Source organism: Taeniopygia guttata, chromosome 1 (assembly GCF_048771995.1).
Source record: "Taeniopygia guttata chromosome 1, bTaeGut7.mat, whole genome shotgun sequence".
NCBI lineage: Eukaryota > Metazoa > Chordata > Aves > Passeriformes > Estrildidae > Taeniopygia > Taeniopygia guttata.
The window spans coordinates 14,751,606-14,769,436 of record NC_133024.1 but is presented as its reverse complement, the minus strand read 5'-3'; the positions used below and the strand labels follow the sequence as shown (position 1 = coordinate 14,769,436).

General features: G+C 46.5%; 1 protein-coding gene across 1 annotated transcript; it reads left to right on the top strand.

The window, feature by feature from the left end:
* Positions 1 to 1,448: 1,448 nt before the first annotated feature.
* On the top strand, positions 1,449 to 12,481 carry LOC100222365 (uncharacterized). Its single transcript, XM_012570042.5, has 6 exons — positions 1,449 to 1,624; positions 2,447 to 2,725; positions 4,191 to 4,439; positions 7,628 to 7,762; positions 8,391 to 8,510; positions 9,927 to 12,481. Exons 1-6 carry the CDS (start codon positions 1,564 to 1,566, stop codon positions 10,085 to 10,087), a joined length of 1,005 nt encoding a protein of 334 aa, XP_012425496.2. The 5' UTR covers positions 1,449 to 1,563; the 3' UTR covers positions 10,088 to 12,481.
* Positions 12,482 to 17,831: the final 5,350 nt, after the last annotated feature.

The window sequence follows — 17,831 nt, the reverse complement described above, 5'->3', positions numbered from 1 at the left end:
GAATTTGAATGTGCACATCCGAGGCAGATGGTTAGCCCCAGTCTTGCAGTGGTATTTGAGAGAGATTTTCTTCATGTTATTTCAGCAGCACAGAAGGAAATGAAAGTGTTTCTTGCTGTAAATTCTTTTTTCTCTCTCCCTTCCTCTGCACTGCTGTGAGTGTCTGAAGACTCAATCCACTGTTTTTCTCAGAGAGAAGTCTATTTCTGTCTCATCTTAGATCAATTTAGGCCTCTCCTATGCACATATGATAAAGACAGCATATTGCTCTGATAGCCTTGAACCAAATTTGTAAGTTTGGGACACTGGGAGCAGGAGGTGAGGTGCAGTTGTCATTGATAAGAAGTCAGAGTGGCCAAACCAGTGGCTAAAGTGTGGAATTTTTCAGCCATAACCAGATTGTTTGAAAAATAGTGCAGACCACAACGCAAGGGGTTTACCCACTTCTCAGAAATGTGTGTGTGCATGTGAACCCACTGCATGGAGCTTCCTCAAGAGGCTGTGTCTATATCTGTGTCCAGAGAAACAAAAATGTATGGTTCCCAGCTGCATCCTGAACTCAGCTCTTGTAGTTATTCCCCAACACATCTGCTAAGCATCTGAAAGCATCCAGAAGTTGGCTCTAATGCTATACCAGTGTACTTCCTCCAGTGAGTGAGACAGCTCCTGCTGTTCCTGTGTTGTTTGTGTAACACCTCGTGGCACTTGGTGCAGCGCCCAGTGCGCTTTAAGCCATCTCAAAAAGTGCCAAGTATCTGGCCCTACCTGGCTCTCCAGTTAACTGGTTAACAGTGTTTCTTCAGGATTGGCTTTTCAGTCTCATCTCTGAGGTCTGCACTTCAAACCGAGCTGGGGTGGCTTCTGGACTACATTCAATTTAGTTTTGCAATGTAACCTAATTTCCCATACGTTTTACTCTGCCTGAGGTGGCTGTATGGAGCCTTTCCTGCATGACAGGTACCACTCAATCACTAGAAGAGCCTGGCAAAGTTCACTTTGGCAACACAGCCTTTGGGAACAGAGGGGAGAGCCTTGTTCCACACCTCCTTCCTGCTGGTGAGATGTCAAGGAGTGATTATTTTTAGTATTTCAGAAAATCAGCTGGTTTTCATGTGCAGTGCTTTATCTGACTGGACTAATTTCTTCTCCCGGGTGGGGATGCTGTACTTTGATAAACTAGAAAAGGATGAAAGAAGTAGGTATTTCTCCTTTGACTGCTCTTGGCATTAGCATCTTCCTAAATGGGTGAGCTGACCAGGAGATACTTTTGTCTCCCCTCACCTCTCAGCCCTATTTTCACACTCACAGCTACCTTTGAGCTGCGGGACTTTGCAGAGCACACTGTGGCTTGCATTGGCTCAGCCCGAGTTCAGTCACCCAAAACCTTGCAGGTCTATTTTGAAACATCATTCAATCTGTCCACTATGGAGTTTCTTTTCTTTTTTTTTTTTTTTTTTTTTTTTTTTTTCACTCTTGCTTCTGACATCATTTCCCGAACACTATATTCACCAAGCTCTGTAGCCAGATCGTCTCCTCAGCATATGATTCAAGGAGCTCTTTGAAATGGATTTCAGCTCTCCTTTTACTCTGCTCTACCTGCTGGTGATAATAACTGTTACTCAAGGTAAGCTGGATTTTTCTTTATTGGGGTTGGCACAGATTTGCCTAGATGAGCAGACACCCTAATTTTGCTCCAAGATCTTTTAAGGACGCTACCAGGTTTAGGGTGACATCAAATGGTGTAGCTGCTAATGCATGAAAGGGGAAGTCAGACCAAAGTAAGACAGATTATTTTTCAAGTAAATGAACAATAACTAACAATATTGTACTTTCTGAGTGTCCTGTGTCTGGAGAAGCTTTGCAGTGAGGAATGTAAGGTCCTTGTATGCAGAGTGCTGGCTGGAGAGCGACGTGGTCCAGCTCCCAACACTCGGTGTGACCTTGGGTTAGTCCCCAAGCTTCTGTCACCCTACCATTTACCCATCTCTGATTTATACACAACAACTTAATAATGTGCAAGTGTACTGCGAGACCTGTTTGAGTTAAAACTGCGACCGTACTCTTTGGGTGAAAGCAGCTGTGCTCTTGCAGCTGTTGTTTCTGCTACCCTCTGTGCAAGGTCCATGGCACTGATGTCCTGAGGACCTTCCTTTGCACAGTCTTTCATCTCTGATGGGGGCTGGTAGATGGTCATCTTAAATTTAGGGAGAGAAAAGACCAGCTGTTCAGCTTTTTGTTTCCCTGTGTGCACACCATCCCTGTGCTGTTGAGGTGGGGGAAGTTGGACCTTATAGAAGGCATCCCACTCCTCTGATTTTCCATGGCTGGTGATCCAACCTGTCATTAGGGTTGGGTCTGCCCCTCTTGTGTCTCACCTGGGCATTTTCCATCCTGGGAGGCAGCCGGGAGGGGATGGATGGACATGGCAAACTTGCTTTCCTTCCAGGCTCTGTCATCTGGACCGGTGCGCTCAGCGGTGATTCAGCAGTCTTTTCTTTGGAAATCCAAAGCCTGCAGAACTTCTCCAGCATGAGCAAGGAGGATAAGAAATGCTCTACAACTGTCCTAAATGATACCTTGTTGGCCAAGTGTGGCACTTCTGCCAGTAGATGGCTGAACTTAGAGAACGGCTCCCTAGTGCTGAGGAGTGTGGAGAAAGATGATGAAGGGAAATACGGATTTGTTTTTCAGAACACCATCAGAAATTTTACACTGGAAGTGTTTGGTAAGTGGCCTTCTTAGCAAGAAAAAGCTTTTGAACTTGTGAACCTGGTTGGAAGGCTGATGCCTTGAAATTTTTCCAAAGAAACTGCTTGAGCTTGTAGGAGCTATAGGTGCCTCTGGGAGCCATGCCAGTCTCCTTCCTGTCCCTTATAGCCTCAGAATTTCTGCTCCCTTTTGTGTGCCTGCTCATCCATCTGCAGGTAGCAAAGACAGAAACAAAGTCACTTCTGTACAGGATCCAGCTCATTGCTTGGGTTAATATGGAGAAGGGTTAGTAGGGTTTGTCCTCCTGCTGAATAGTGCTCCAGGCAGACAGAGAGCCTTGCTCTGGTCCTCATCATCACCGTTCCTTTTGCAGGGCTTTCACTTACACAGGCTTCTAAGATAAATTGAAGCCACTAAACTGTAATGAAAATGTCTGAGCAAACTGGTCTCAGTGAAGACAAATGAACCCTTACACCTTTTGGGTGCAAACAGGCGGAACTGCTGTGCACAGTAGGTCAAAGATGTGACTCCTTGGTATGGAGAACAGGGGCTTGGACTGGAAGTAGTCAAAGACCACAGCAGTGTCCTGGGTTTAACCTCCATTTCAGTGGATTTACTTTGGGAACATTTGCCTCCTCCTTCTGTTCTGTTGCCACCCCTAAGGCAGGGAAAAACTTTCACAGCCAACATGTTCCTGGAGACAGGGAATTTTAACTGAAGATGATGTCCTGGCACAAGACAGTGATTTCTGAGCTTATTTCTATGGATACATGTTCTCATGTTACTCCTGCTGTCCTAAAACCATACCAGCTCTCTATCTAGCTTGTATATGCAAAGTGGCAAGTGTAGGAAATAGGTTTGCTCCTTGTAGTAGACTGAAACTGAGAAATTCAGGGAAATGTAGCAAGAGTAATGATAAATTGATTAATTTGAAAATGTCCTAATCTTAGTATTGTATCTAGCTGCAGGTGTCTTGTGTTCATATCCATGCTGGCCATGATTTGCACCAGTTCCTCTCTAAAAAAGGAAGAAGAGGCAGAGTGACAGCAAAAGTACAAACCTCTGGTGGAGGGGAGGACTGAGTCCCCTCCAAACTATGATTATCTGCTGATTACAGAGGAGGGCTCTGGCTGGCACATGCTCTGGATGTTTCCACCATCCTCTCAGACCAGGGGCTTTAAAAAAAAAATTTTTTTTCAGTGTCAGTTAGGAAAATGAAAAGATGCCAGATTTGGTGGCATCCCCCATTTGGGGATCAAGAGTCACTAGCAGGGTTGGGGTAGGCACTGTTAAGCATTTCAGAGCAGAGTGCAGGCACTCAAGAGTGTGGTCATTTGTTTCTGTGCTCCCTTCATACAGTAAATGTGGATTTACTGGGATTTCTGGAAAGGGACGCTTTTGTTCAGTTTGTGTTCACTGCTGAGTCCTCTCCTTACCTTTCTCTTTCCTCCCTGTTCCCCACACATGCTGTGTGTGACCAGAGCCGACCATTGGTATCCAGTGCTTCCCTGATGGAACTGCAGAGCTCTCCTGCAACATGGCCAGCAACGAGATCCTGGTCTTTCGGTGGCTGCTGAATGGCACCCACCTGAAAGCTGAGGGGGCTTGCATTAAGGATGCTGGGAAGAAGGTTCACCTGGGCAGAACTGAGCCTGGGGAGTTTGTGTGTGAAATTTTGAAGGGGAACAGTGTCACGAGGACCAGGCCCATTACGCTGTCTTGCAGCTATGGTGAGTAATGGCATCTCCAGAAAATCTTCCTTTTTGTCTCTTGCAGCAGCAAACTGAACAGCTCTTGGTGTCCTCAAAATATCAAACTCTTCTGTCCTCCTCTGGCATCTCCCTTCCAGAGTTACCAAATCCTGCCTTTAGAAAGTGACCCCTTGATTTCCTTCTCCCTCTTGTGCTTTGGACTGATAAAGCCTACAACCACAGATGGGATAAGTTTGTTGAGGAGGTCCTTTTACCCAGCTTTGCAGCAAGAATGGATCTCCATCTGTCTCTTTTCCTACTTTTTGGTGATGGAGATTTGCACCCCCCTGTGCACCAATCCTCTATGCTGCTTTAGAAACACAGGCTGCTTCCTACTCTGATGTGCATCCATGACCCAGCTGCCTTCCAGTTTCTGTGCATCCCCATAAAAACCTTTCCACTAGTTCAGCCCTGTTGCTTCTGGACTCAATTGAGGTGTTTTGCCTCATCTCTTTTCCCCTTATCTAGGCCAGAAGCACAAAAGATTTTCTGACCTATGCAAATGTCTCTCCATCAGCCCCATCCATCAGAAGTGAGTAAAGACACAAGCCATTTACTTCTGGAATGTAGGGTTTTTTCCCCTCCATATCCTTGCTCAGACATATAAGTCTGTGAGAAGGCCGAGACTTTATCCATTTGCAACCTATTCATAAATGCTGAGTATTATGCTTGAATAAGGCTGTAGCTCAATGAGACAGAAAATCTGGATCCTTGGGTATCATTTAATTTGCACCTCCAATAGTGAAGGTTCTACTCTCCAGCAGCAAAGATGGCTATCAAAACCACAGGCATAACTTAACTATAAGGTTTTTGACAAATTTTGCTGTAATTAATTTAATCACTTTTGTCACTAGAGAAGCTATGCTGTAGCATTTTAGAAATTGTCTGGGACACTCCACCTCCATGGCAGATATTATCATTTCTTCTGTGGTTGCATGCAGCTGATGTGAAAGCACCCCTCCTGACCATTTCTGTGTGCAGTGTGATGGCAGTCAGCAGAGGTGCTGTGGGCTGTTCATGCCCAGTCCCTCTGCACCGCTGGCCAATCTGTGCAGATTTGGCATTTGTGGCTCTGGAGCAGTGATCTGGATTTTGCCCAGTTAAATTGGTTGGAGGCTGTTCCATGTAGTCAGAGCCAAGCTGGCTGAGGCACTGGGGAATGAGGCTCTCCACATCCATGTGAACATCCATGAGCTGTTTAGTCAAGCTCTCTGATAAATCACACAAATGCTCTCAGATTCCACAGCTGATCCTGGGTGGCTGCCCAGTCCCCTGGGTGTGATATCTGTTCCCCGTTTCCCCTTGGAAAGCTCATGAGGGAATTTAGTGGTATCTCTTTAGGGATGGACATGGGCATAAACACATATTTGGAAGGGTCTGAATTAAAGAAAGTGGCAGCGATTCCACTTTTTAGTCACCAAATGCAACTACATTTGTAAAAAGTAAATTAAAGCAATTCTGGGTACCAGTAAAATGAATTGAAGAGGGAAATGGGTTCATTTAATTTAATTGAAGGTTAAGTAATTATTTTTGTGGGTTATTATTTGCTCCAGGCAAAGGGCTGAATTTACTTTTTCCTCTGTAGGTATACGAGCTATGTAAAAGCATCCATTTGGGCAACCTGTTGGCTGATGAAATGAATTTTGCATAACCAAAAAACAATTTGGCAAAAATGCCGTATACTTACCAGGCAACACAGGGCTCTGAGCACACACGATTCAGAAGTTAAGAAGTCAACATATATAAAAGATTTTTATTGATTAATTACTTGTTCATTGCTTATTTTTAACACAATATTTTATCCCCAAAAGACCTTATTAACAAGTGGCAATTTTTTAGGAAAAAAATTCCCAACTTGTATTTATACTTTTCATTATATTCTCTAAGCATTCATCAACTAAAATAATTGAAGAAATTATTTCTGAGCTGCTGAAAATTTTTAATTTTGAATATGGATTTTTTGGAACTTTGTAATTGTTCTTAAAAATGCTGGAACAACCACTTTGAAAATACCACAAGCACCTGTGTGCAGTTGTCTTTACTGTACCGGTGAGTAGGTGGAGTATGATTCCGTGTAGTATATCCTGGAACATTTAAAATTCTTCCTAGTCTCTGGAGAGATGGAACAATTAGTGCTTTTGAGGGCTTGAAAATACACTCCAAATGAGCCTGTTGGTGGCTGGTGTGCTGTGCAGGCGTGTGTGCTGCTGAAAAGCAGTTAAATTATTCAGAAAGGGATGGCACAGACTTACCTAAGGAATTTATGTTATCGTTAAAGTGGAGCTGTATGGGTTGTTTTTTTTTGCATATGGCCAGAAGAGTTTTTCTAGAGGCTGTCTCAAGTTGAAGGGAATTATTTCAGTGAAGAAGCAAGCCTGGATGGGTCTCTCTTGTGCAAGTCTGCCATGCCCTGCACCAGCTGCCTGCTCAGCAGCAGCGAGCGTGCGGGTCTGCCCCATCACAGCAACCCTGAGCAAGGGCTGCTGAGCTGGGAAATAATCACCAGTGACTTGTGCTGCCCTTCTGCTCAGCCATCTGCAGCCCTGGCTCCCGCTGTGTGTTCTGCGCTCCAGGCTGGGCAGGGGAACAGGGTGGAATCCTTCTCCAGAGCAGCGGAGGTTGGGAAGGGCTTTTTCCCTACAGTTCAAGTGGCCACAGTCTTTGGTGCCTGAGGCAGTGCAGGCTCTGATGAGACTTGCCCTGGGGTTGGTGCAGTCATTACATGACTGTCCTGAGCAGATTCTCTGATGCCAGCTCTGAGGGTAGACTCTGCAGCTTTTCCTTCAGCAGGAGGTGCTTCCTTAGGTCTCCCTCCTTAGCTGCCTGTTTTCATACAACTTGTTGAAATGTAGTATCTTTCAAACCACCACCTTCTCTGTTAAACTTGATTAAAACTTACAGATTACCTCATGTCAGTGATCAGAGCAGGCAGAAGTGAATCACACAGCTTAAGCACACAGGCCTCTCCTCTTAATGAAAAATTCCATGCCATAATTAAACGATGTGTCATAAATCACAAAGTGCCACAGCTCACAGTGTCAGCTGCCCTGATCCAAACTAAAGCAACAGTGATGTCAACAAGCTCTAATGTGGCTGCAGGGTTTCTCCCACTGGGAGAAAGGAGTTTGTCCACCATAGTAGCTAACAATGCTGTGTCCTTCCTGCAGACCTGCTGCGGTACCCGGGGTTCATTTACATCCTGGCAGGGTGTGCAGCGGGTGTGTTTATCCTGGTGGTGGCTTTGCCTGCAGCCATATGTTGCTGCATGAAGAGGAGACACAAGTTCATCCCAGTGCCTTCAGGTGAGTGGGGAATGCTGTGACCCCCCTGTTATGAATTTTGGAGAGGACTGTGTTTGTGCAAGCTGGGGTTGGCATGGCCTTAGATTAACCCCGTCTCAGCTGGGTGGCTGCTTATCCTCCAGCCTGTCCTCCCTTGACCTTCTGGAGCAGAAGTCTGCTTGCTGATGGGCAGCCTCTGTGGCTAGCAGGGTCTTGAATTAAACCTCACTTTTCTTTTATTCACCTCACAATTATGCCCTCACCCTGTGCTCCTGGCCAGAAGAAAAACCCTCAGCAAAACCTCTCCTGTGAGCAATAAAATGGAACCTGATTCAGGTGTGATCCCGAAATGACCTGAAGGTTTCTGACGGCAGTCCTCTGTCAGCAGCAGTCCCTGAGAGCAATCTGCCCGTGCCACCTCAAGCTGTGATCCTGCGGGCAGGGCCAGGCTGGCAGTGACCTGTTGGGAAGGGTAGATAAAATAAACGTCTTTACAGTGACCCTCTGCTGTGGGCATCTGTCCGCTCCGGGAGCGGAGCCAGCGCCGCGGCAGGAGGGGACGCAGGCCCGTGCTGGGGTCTGGCCTCACAGCAGGGCTGGGGGCGTGGAGGCCTCCTCCTCCTCCAGATCTCTGGGTTTGGTTTCACAGAGGAGGAGAAGGATGACGGGCTAACAATGTCGGTGGTGTCCGGTGAAGGCACGAAGAGCCCCCCCAGTGGAGACCGTGTGGAGGCTCAGGCTGCCCACACGGACCGTCCCCCGAAGCCGGGTGAGTCCAGCGACCTGCTGAGGGCAGACAGATGCCTCGCCTGGGAGGGGAACAGGGTGGCTGCTGGGGTGGAAGTGACAGTAGAGAGGGGCCTGAGACATGCCAGCACAGGGAGCTGCTGCACCTCCTCCAGGAGATGCAGCAGGGCATTTTAAAGTACATTGCTCATGCTATGAGAGGCAGAGGCAGCCATCCCACAAACACCCCACAGAGGGTGCTGCCAGCAGGCTGCAGGCTGCCTGCTCCAGTATCTCCTGTGCTAGAACATATATCCCAGAAACAGCACCCCCCCCCCCACCAAAACTCAGCAGCTTTCCTGCAATTTTCTCACCCTTCTCCCCTTCTCATCAGTAACGTTTTACGAAAATTGGTGTTGTTTTTTTATGCAGTCATCTTCAGGACAGCAGGAACCAATACATTGAGCTGTAAACACAGCTAAATCCCATCAAAGCCTGAGGCTTGTGTATTTTCTTAGACTGAGGCTAGAGTAGGAATATGGTCACATTTTAAATTTTTCAAGGAAATGGAGCATAAACCCCCACAGCCTTAGCACAATGTGGTCAAGAGAGTGTGGTGATAAACACCCTCCAGAAATGTCCTGTTCTGTAAGTTCTTGATATTAGTACTCGACTTTTTGCATTATGTTTCCCTCAGTTTTGCTTCCCAAACACAAATGCTAGCAACACCTTGCCTAGTAATGCACCATCATCAGCTGAAGTAGGTTTAGGGGAGACATGATGAACTGGAGCACCTTTACATAGGTCATAGCCTGGTCTCAGCACTGTTGTCTCCATTTTTGGTGGCCTTCACTGTACCATGCACAGCCTCCTGTAGCTCTGCTGTGCTTTATGTCTAACCTTGGATTCTCTTTGCTCTGCTTTCAAAATATTATATGCTACTCATGAACACAGCGCAAGAAAGAGGGAAAAAAAAGGTCTTTCAGGTCATTGTTTAATATTAATGTACTTCAAGTATAGAGCTTTTAATAAAAAATACAAACATTATAAGTTTGACTAAAAAGTAGTCCATATTTAAATTTTTTACAATTTAGTAAAAAGCAGAGATTCATGTGGAAAGTAGGTGAGAACTAAATGTGTGTTGTTAGCCAGCTTTAATTATTCAGATGTAAGTGAATAGATTTGGCTTTAGTATTTTGGTACTAAAGGTTTGGTACTAACAGTACTGAAGTACTTTGGTACTAAGAAGCTGGATAGCTTCAGTACCAAAGTGCCCTGAGGCATGATGGATGGCTCAAAAAATAAGTCGTTACAGAGAAAATTGAAATTTGACTTGCAGATGCCTGGGGTGAGGGGACTGAGCGGATTAGGCAGCCTGCAGCATTAGGGACCAGGGCGTGAATTTCCATGAGGGTGAGCCATATTGTGGGCACTTATAAACCATTTCTCCCTTTTCCAGATGCTGCCCCGATTGGTCAAGGTGTTGAGCCCCAGCCGCTGGCAGGAGAAAACTTACCAGTGCAGATAGAAGCTGAGGAAATGCCAGAAGCTGAGGTCCTAGTTGATATGGAAAGCCAGGAAGATGCCTCAGACTGTTTCCCAGATCCAACTGATGACTGATCTGCCACGCTTGCTGTTCCACCCTGAAGCCTGTGACACTCGTCCTTCGCATCCCATAGTCTCACTGTGTCTGGAAAATTTTAGCAGGGGAAAGATGTCAGGTGTCAGACCTTCTGACCTCATTTCAAAAGAAAAAAGAAAACACAGAGAAAAGCACACACATGGCTTCAAGGCCCACTCCCCTGGCCTGACAGGTTCACCCACAAACAAAAGGGGCAGCTCTTTGATGCTTTGCCTGATGACAGAGCTGCAGCTAAACTGAGGAGCCCAGGGGAGAGCCTGGGATGAGAGGGCTCCTCCTGCTCTCTGCCCAACCCATGCCTTGCTGTGTCTGCCAGCAAGGGCAGGCACTACAGGAGGTTGAGGTGGCCTGCCAGTCCCAGGCAGAAGCCAAAGGCTTGCCAGAAATTTCCTGAGAAAACTTCTTCTCAGGAGACTTCAGGGCAATTTTTTCAGAGGCCCTGCCAAGGAAACTCAAAGGAGGTCTCAGCTCTGTGTCTGCTGTCCTGGGTGCTTATCTGAGCCACTCCTCTGAGCTCCAGATTTGGCCCTCACCTCCTGCTGCCCGGAGCAGGAGCAGTGGTGGGGGCTTGAAATTTGACTTGCAGATGCTGTGTGCAGACCCAGGGTGATGCTGGCTTTGCTCACCTCTTGGTGCCCCAAATGACAGAGGGTACAGGTTCCCTTTCACCAGAACCTGACTGCTTGGGCTGCCCCTGAGTGAAGCCAGCGCTGTCACTCGCTTGCTTGCCTGCAGCAGGAGGGGGCCTGGGGCTTGGGGCTGCAATTTTGGCAGAAACCTTGATTTTAAGGCTAATATTGTTTATCAATGCAAGCATTAGTGCCTTTAGTGTAATAGTTTAGCTGCTGCAAGCTGATGAAGCTGGCCATCTGCCTGTGCATGTAGGCTTGTTCAGAGCTGTGTTATTTGCACAGACAGCAGCAATTTATAGAATCTCTTAGGTAAGTCGTGTTGTTACGCATGTCCTTTTCTGCTCAGGGGAGCTGTGCCTGTGGAGCAGCTGGGCTAGACCTACAGGGAAGAAGGACGTGGTCAGGAGAGGGCAAGGATTCTGTCCTCAGGCAGCTGAGTCCCAGCAAAGCTGCCAGGGACTGGGGGGCTGTCAGGCTGCAGGGAGTGCTGCAGGATGTGCTGCCAGAGCAAGGTATTTACTGTAAAAGACAATTTTAGTAGTCTTACTGAGGTGGTAAATTGGTTGTTAGTGTTAAAATAGCTTGCTGGGCTAGAAAGGCATGGTAGTAAAAGCAGAGATGGTACAGACTAGGACCAAAAGGGATGGGGAGGTGTGTACTGCATTCCTCTCCTCCCTTGTTGTTTCATCCCTGTTTTATATTGTGCTGACACTGTGAATCCCTTGGAAATAGATTTAAGATATGCCTGGTGAAAGCCATCCAACGAGGGCTGCAAGCACCCCAGCAGAATCCAAACTAAACTGAGGCCTTCTCTCCCAGGAGAGGGACTGGTGGGATGCCTGCACGCTTACCTGGGAGTCCTTAATCTCTGTGTACTTGCCAAGGCTCTGCATCAGTGACACTCAGCCATAGGTGATTGTTGTCGTTGTTTCCTTGTCCTGTGACTCTCTTTGGAAGGTGTTTGGATCATGTGTGCTGTGCTGGTGGTGATTCAGCCTGTCCCTGCTTTTAAAGACTGCCGTAGGAATCAGGTCTTCCACGGTAAGAGGGAGGTGATAATTCTTTTCCTTACGGTGCTGTTCTAACTCCTTTCAGTATAAACATTCCTCAAAGGCTGTAAGTTGAATGACAAAAAAAGTGACACGGGGTGGCAGCGCAGAAGCAGCGATGCTGGGTGAATGTCACCAGGCCAGTGTCACCACAATGGGGGGACACAGTCAGAATTGCTTCACTTCTGCACTTTCTAGCAGGGGCAGGAGGGGACAGTCGACTCCAGCACATGCTTCAGAGGCTGATCAGTGCTCTGAGCTCCACTGGAGGCAATGGCAGTGTTTCAGTGCTGAGGATGAGAGCTGGGCCAGCCTTGTCCTGCTGGGGCATCCCAGCTTTAGTTTATCCTAGTGCTGCCTTCCTCCTGCCAGCCCTGGGAGGGCTATGAACATCACCACTATTATGATCCCACTCCTGGAAGGACTTTTCCTATAGAGATGCGAGAGGTCTTTGTGAGACAGATTGACCCATGGTTGGTTTTCTGTCCTTTACCACTGAAAGTGCCATTCAGCAATGGGGCAAAAGTTTGTGCTACTGTGAGGTCAGGAGAGAAGTGATGCAGCCTGTGCTCTTCCTTTAACTGTATGTGTTCATGCCCTGCTAATTGTTCTCTTTTTGGTGTTTTTTCCCTTTTTCCTTTCCCCTCATGATTCATTTTGTTCCAAATAAAAAGATCTGTTTTCTACCTTGTTTCAGAACTCTAAGTTTTGTTATTTAATAATTGTTTCTTTCTGTTTTTTACAGGAAGTACAGATTATTTTCAAATGTATGCACAGCCAAATAAAGGAAAGGTGATAACAAGTTATTGCTGACTAAAGCTGACTTGGGTGGTCAAGGGCACAGAGATCATGAGGACATTCATCTGTAAGTCACCTCAGGAGAGGCTGTAGGACAGTGGCACAAGCTTGTCCTTGTTGGAATGTGTGTGTTAATGTATAAATACATCTGTGTGCACCAGCAGCTCACCAAGCCCTGTTCTGATGCCTGAACTGTGAGCTGCAGGGCGATGGTCTGGTTTTGCCCATCTTTATCCATCTGTAATTTTTGTGACACCTAAGTCACCTTAGCTGTGAGAGAGGATGCTGGACTGCATTGCACTTTTTGCAAGGAGGAGGTGGCTCATTCTCACCCTTAGACAAGTGGGCCCAGATTGTGGGTAAAAGCAATGTCCTGATATGATCCTATCAAACCCCTGGTGTTTACCATAACAGGTTTATCCCTGGAGCACTGGTGTGACTGGCATGGTGATCCTGCCCTACAGTCTATGGACCCAGCACTCTGAGGAGCCATCTGCCTGAATTTCCAGGTGTTTTCCAGTCTGGCTATGGTGTTGCATCTCCCAGGAAAAGGGCAGGGACACTTTCCAGCCTGGGCTGACAGGAGAACAGGATATGGATGTGGGTGGTAATATCAGGAATTTGACCAGAAACTTAGGTGCCTGTGCTGCCTCTTTGGGGCTTCTGGTGCCTTTGGTGAGGCTGTGCCATGCCAGCCCTGCCTTCTCTGGGTTGCTGAGAGAGCCCTTGGTGCCAGGGTGCCTCCAGATGGCTTCCTCTGGGGAGCTGGTGCTTTCCAGGTGATGGGAAGTGACCACCACATCATTCCCTCTGGCCACTGGTCATGACTGGCCAAGGCTGGGAGTAGTGCAGCTTCCATCCCTCTGCTGATCGAGTGCTGGCAGGACGAGGGGAGCTCTGCTCTGTGGGAAATGTGGGTGTTTTGGGATGTGATATCCTCCCACCAGTGGTTTGTAGCACTGTAGAGAATAGAGGTTTAGATTTGTATCCATGTCAGTCTTTCATGGTGGGAAGAGAGTAGTTTGCTTGTGGCAAGTGCTAAGCAGCAACTGACATGAAATGCAATATGTAATCTTTTCATCATGTAATTTAGTTTATGAATATAAAAGGAGAGCTGAGAATGAGCTTTCTGGACTAAAGATCAAAGTGAAAGCAAAAGCATGCAAGAAGTGTGTTGTAGAATGGTGAGCAGGGAAATGGAAGGATTCCTCTAGATTTCTTATAGCATTCAGGATGAACTCATCCCCACAAAACTATCACATCAGAAAAGCTCCCACATCCCAGTAATGAAACAGTGCTTTGTTTCTCAACCTCTACCACAGGCTGCTGTGCCTGATGTCCCTGTGGCTGTGTAGGTAGCCCTTGGGGTGGTGCCTGAGCCCAGCACAGAAGCAGAGACACCAGGACAAGAGTCAGCAGTTTATGGGGAGCTGCAGGACCAGCCCTCCCTTTCACCCTCAACTCTACAGAAACAACAAGAGTGGAGGCTGGTAAGTCTGGGAGCAGATAGACAAAACTGATAGTGGTCAGTGGTTGTGTGAATTTCTGATAGAAATCTCTTTGTAGTTATAAAAAAACCCTCTAGATTTTAGGCATTTACATGGTAAGTTCATGTCACTTTTTATGAATTATTACAGCTCATGTCAAAACAAGCAAACAAGAAGTTAATGTGTAATGAACCTGTAGCAGTCAGTGTCACGGAGAGACATCTTTAAAGTAATTTCTTAAAATGAAACAGCAAATTCTGGTGGTGCTGTAAAATTCAAACTGGGATTATTACTACCAGGTAGGCAGAAGTGAGATGCCCCATAGATTTCCATAGGTAAACACACAGAACTGGTAACAGAAGTGGGCAAGAATGGCAGCATGACCCATTTCTGTCTGAGGTGAGAGCAGAATTCCATGATGTGTCATTGCAGAAGCTTGGATTAGTCTTTGGAGACTGTTTGTGCCTCCTGCCACGCTGCTCAGTGCCTGGGACCTTTGACAACCACTGTGTCCTGCATCAGTTTTGTTCAGAGTAAATGTTGCATTTCCTCTTTGCGAGATTTTATGACTCATCTCCTCAGGCAGAGGATGTGGCTGGAGACAGCAGGGCTGTCTTTACTGAGAACCTAGAAGGCTCTAAACCCTTCTAGATATTTGCACTTTTCCAGCAAGCAAATCATAGAATCATAGAAAGGTTTGGGTTTGAAGGGACCTTAAACTTTAATTTAATTCCAACACTCCTGCTGTGGGCAGGGCCACCTTCACTAGACAAGGTTGCTTAGATCCCTGTCCTGGCCTTGAACATTTCCAGGGATGGGGCAGCTTCAACTTCCCTGGGCCACCTGTGCCTCAGCAGCCTCACAGAAAAGAATTTCTCCCTGATACCCAATATAAACCTACTCTATTTCACTTTGAAGCCTTTGCCCCATGTCCTGGGGCATGCCCTTGCTGGCAGGTGTTGTGTTAGTTACACCAAGATTAATTTAGTTTTGTTATGATTAGAAGATTTCTTTGGGCTGTGCAGGACCACAGGGAGGTGCAGCAGTCTTTCTGATGGCATCATTGTCACCTTCATGAAGGGATTTCCTACCTGGGGTGGGAGTTCAACCCCAAGCAGCAGAGGCTCCCCCACTCTCCCATCAGCAGGAACCTGACTTTATAAAATCATTCATTACACTTGCAGGTTCATGTACAGCTGTGGTCTGCTCATTGTGCCAAACACCAACGTAAGGAAAGTTCCCATCTGCAGAGGTAGAAAATATGGTGGCCAATGTCAGCTTATTTTTAAATTGATCTATTTTTCTGGTTAGCATATTCCGTGTCACACTTAGCTAATATCCATGATAAAATACTGGATGGGTCTTTAGTCTAAAGTGCGTGCTTTATAGCTAATATAAATATAGCTACTATTGGAAATTCTATGCAGAGTTTTTAAAACTGATGATGGCTACTGATAGTTTTAGTATTATCCAACACTACAGAAGCTAGATGCATTACAGGCCAAGAATTACTTGGAGGTAGTTTTCAGCAAATCTTTTGGAATTGCAAATGCAGTGTGTTGGAGAGAATGATTGTCTACTCCCATATCATATGCAAATGGAATAAAGAAATACAGCTGGGTGCCTATCCTCCAGCCAGCACTGCTGTCTCATCTTTGGTTTATACAGCTTCCTCTTTGCGGGTAAAACATATTTTCCCTAAACTAAGGAGTGAAGCAGTTTTAAAAGCTTTTTTTTTTTTTTTTTGATACTGAAAAATCATGCAACAAGGTATCTTCAAACAAACAAACAAAAAAAAGAAAAAGAACTTGTGATGGTGTTTTTGTCTGTGTGAAGAGAATTGCAGTAGTGCCATTGACAGCATGACTTGAAGCAAAGAGCACTAAGAGCAGAGCAATAGGCATCAGATTTCTCCTCTGAACCAACCAGCAAACCAAAGGCAAGGGCATTTGGGACAGCAGGGGTGGGATTCAGGGATGTGTCAGGTGCCTCGTTCAAGAAACTGTGTGAATATTAGCTCAATTCACCTGGAGCCAACTGGAGAAGTTGGTGGAAGCTTTCCCGAGGGGGCACACGGAGCCAGGAGCAGGAACACTGCTGGGTGGGACAGTCTGAGCCAGGAGAAGCAGCATTGCTGGTGGGACAGTCTGAGCCAGGAGAAGCAGCACTGCTGGGTGGGACAGTCTGAGCCAGGAGAAGCAGCACTGCTGGGTGGGACAGTCTGAGCCAGGAGAAGCAGCACTGCTGGGTGGGACAGCCTCTGGTGCTGCTGTCTCTGCTGTGTTAGGATGAACCATGACAGGACAGAGAGAGGAATGGGGTGATGACACAGATTTAGTGACTGCTCTGCAGGATCCAGAGGGAAGAAAGGGCACAGGCTTAATCACTGAGGGTACAGAAGTGCTGGTGAGTAATGCTAGACAGAGATGCTTTTTCTTCCCTTAAATAGGTGGGGAGGCTGCAGGGGTCTCAGGCAAGGTCTGTCCTCTATCATCCTGCAAACTCTTCAGGCAGTATAAAATGATTTTCTCCAGAAAGCTGCAGCTGCTGTTGCTTTCTCCTCACACCTGCTCTGCCTGGCTTTTATCATGGATGGTGTTCCCCAGACAGATGCACTCCTCTGCTGGTGGTAGATCACAGCCCACTGAGCCCCTCGGGTGATGCTTTGCCTGGGCCTGCAGGGACTCCTCTCTGTCTTTCTCCTGAGCCATTTACAAGGAATGTGCTCTGCTAATTTTGATAAAACCAAGAAGGGGAGTAAACCCAAATCTGATAGCAGCAAACAGGAAATAACCTTTCTTCTTCCGCTGCCTCCTCATTCTAGCAAACCCTTTCCAGCATTTTTATCTTGATGACGATTTCTGGAATGGGTTTTGCTAGATGAGGTGGGAGAAGGGTGATGGAAAGGCAGGACTCCAGCCAGCCTTTTGGGTATCCTGAATACAGGTGAGAATGTGCCAGCTCTCTTTCCTTCCTGTGCCAGGATTCTTCTTGCTGCCATAGGAGGTCATGGGGAAAGCTGTGCAACTTCAGCTTCTCTTTGAACACATTTCTGCCCAGCTATTGAGAGTTTGGGACTTTTTTCCTTCAGATGATTTGGTGTCTGATAAGGAGTTTTGTTTCCCTGCCTTTGTTGAGTGTTTAAAGCTTTGTTATTTGGCCAATACAAAAATCTGTTTATAGCTTTCTCTGGAGAACCAGCTGCAGATGAAAAGTCCTTTCTTTGCTGGAGAGAAAATCAGGAGTCAACACTGCCATGAATTTTATCTAATCTATCTTAAAAAGCCCCAATGGTTAAACAGCCTCAGCATAAAAGGAAAGTAGATGCCTGTTTTTATACTGAATTACTGATGCTGAAGAGCTTAAAGGAATATCAATATAACACAAATAACCATGGCAGCTGTGGTTCTAACCCAGTGCATCCTATCTGTGAGGGCACAAGGCATGCACAGTAGCTTTCCATTGAGGCTGCACAGTAAACTTCCTGCTCTGCAAAGTGCCTGCTGAAGTTCAGCAAACTTTTACTGAGCTGCTGAAAGCCGTGTATGTAGAGAACATGAGACACATTAATTAAGAAAAAGGCTGCTCTCCCATGATGGAAATGTAAAGGGATGGCTGAAAAGAATGGTGACACCATCTGATTGTCAGGAGTGCAACAGAAGGGCTGCAAGTACTGCCCTGGCAGAAATACTGTGAAAAGCCACAAGTTGCCACCAGTGCAGCACACAGAACAGGTGCTCATCTACATCTCACAGA

What these genes read in the sequence shown, in the direction of transcription:
- LOC100222365 (XM_012570042.5), top strand. Translation starts at nt 1,564, where the DNA reads ATGGATTTCAGCTCTCCTTTTACTCTGCTCTACCTGCTGGTGATAATA. An exon ending in GATAATAACTGTTACTCAAG is followed by an intron (nt 1,625 to 2,446) that starts GTAAGCTGGATT and finishes CTTTCCTTCCAG; the next exon opens with GCTCTGTCATCTGGACCGGT. An exon ending in GGACCGTCCCCCGAAGCCGG is followed by an intron (nt 8,511 to 9,926) that starts GTGAGTCCAGCG and finishes TCCCTTTTCCAG; the next exon opens with ATGCTGCCCCGATTGGTCAA.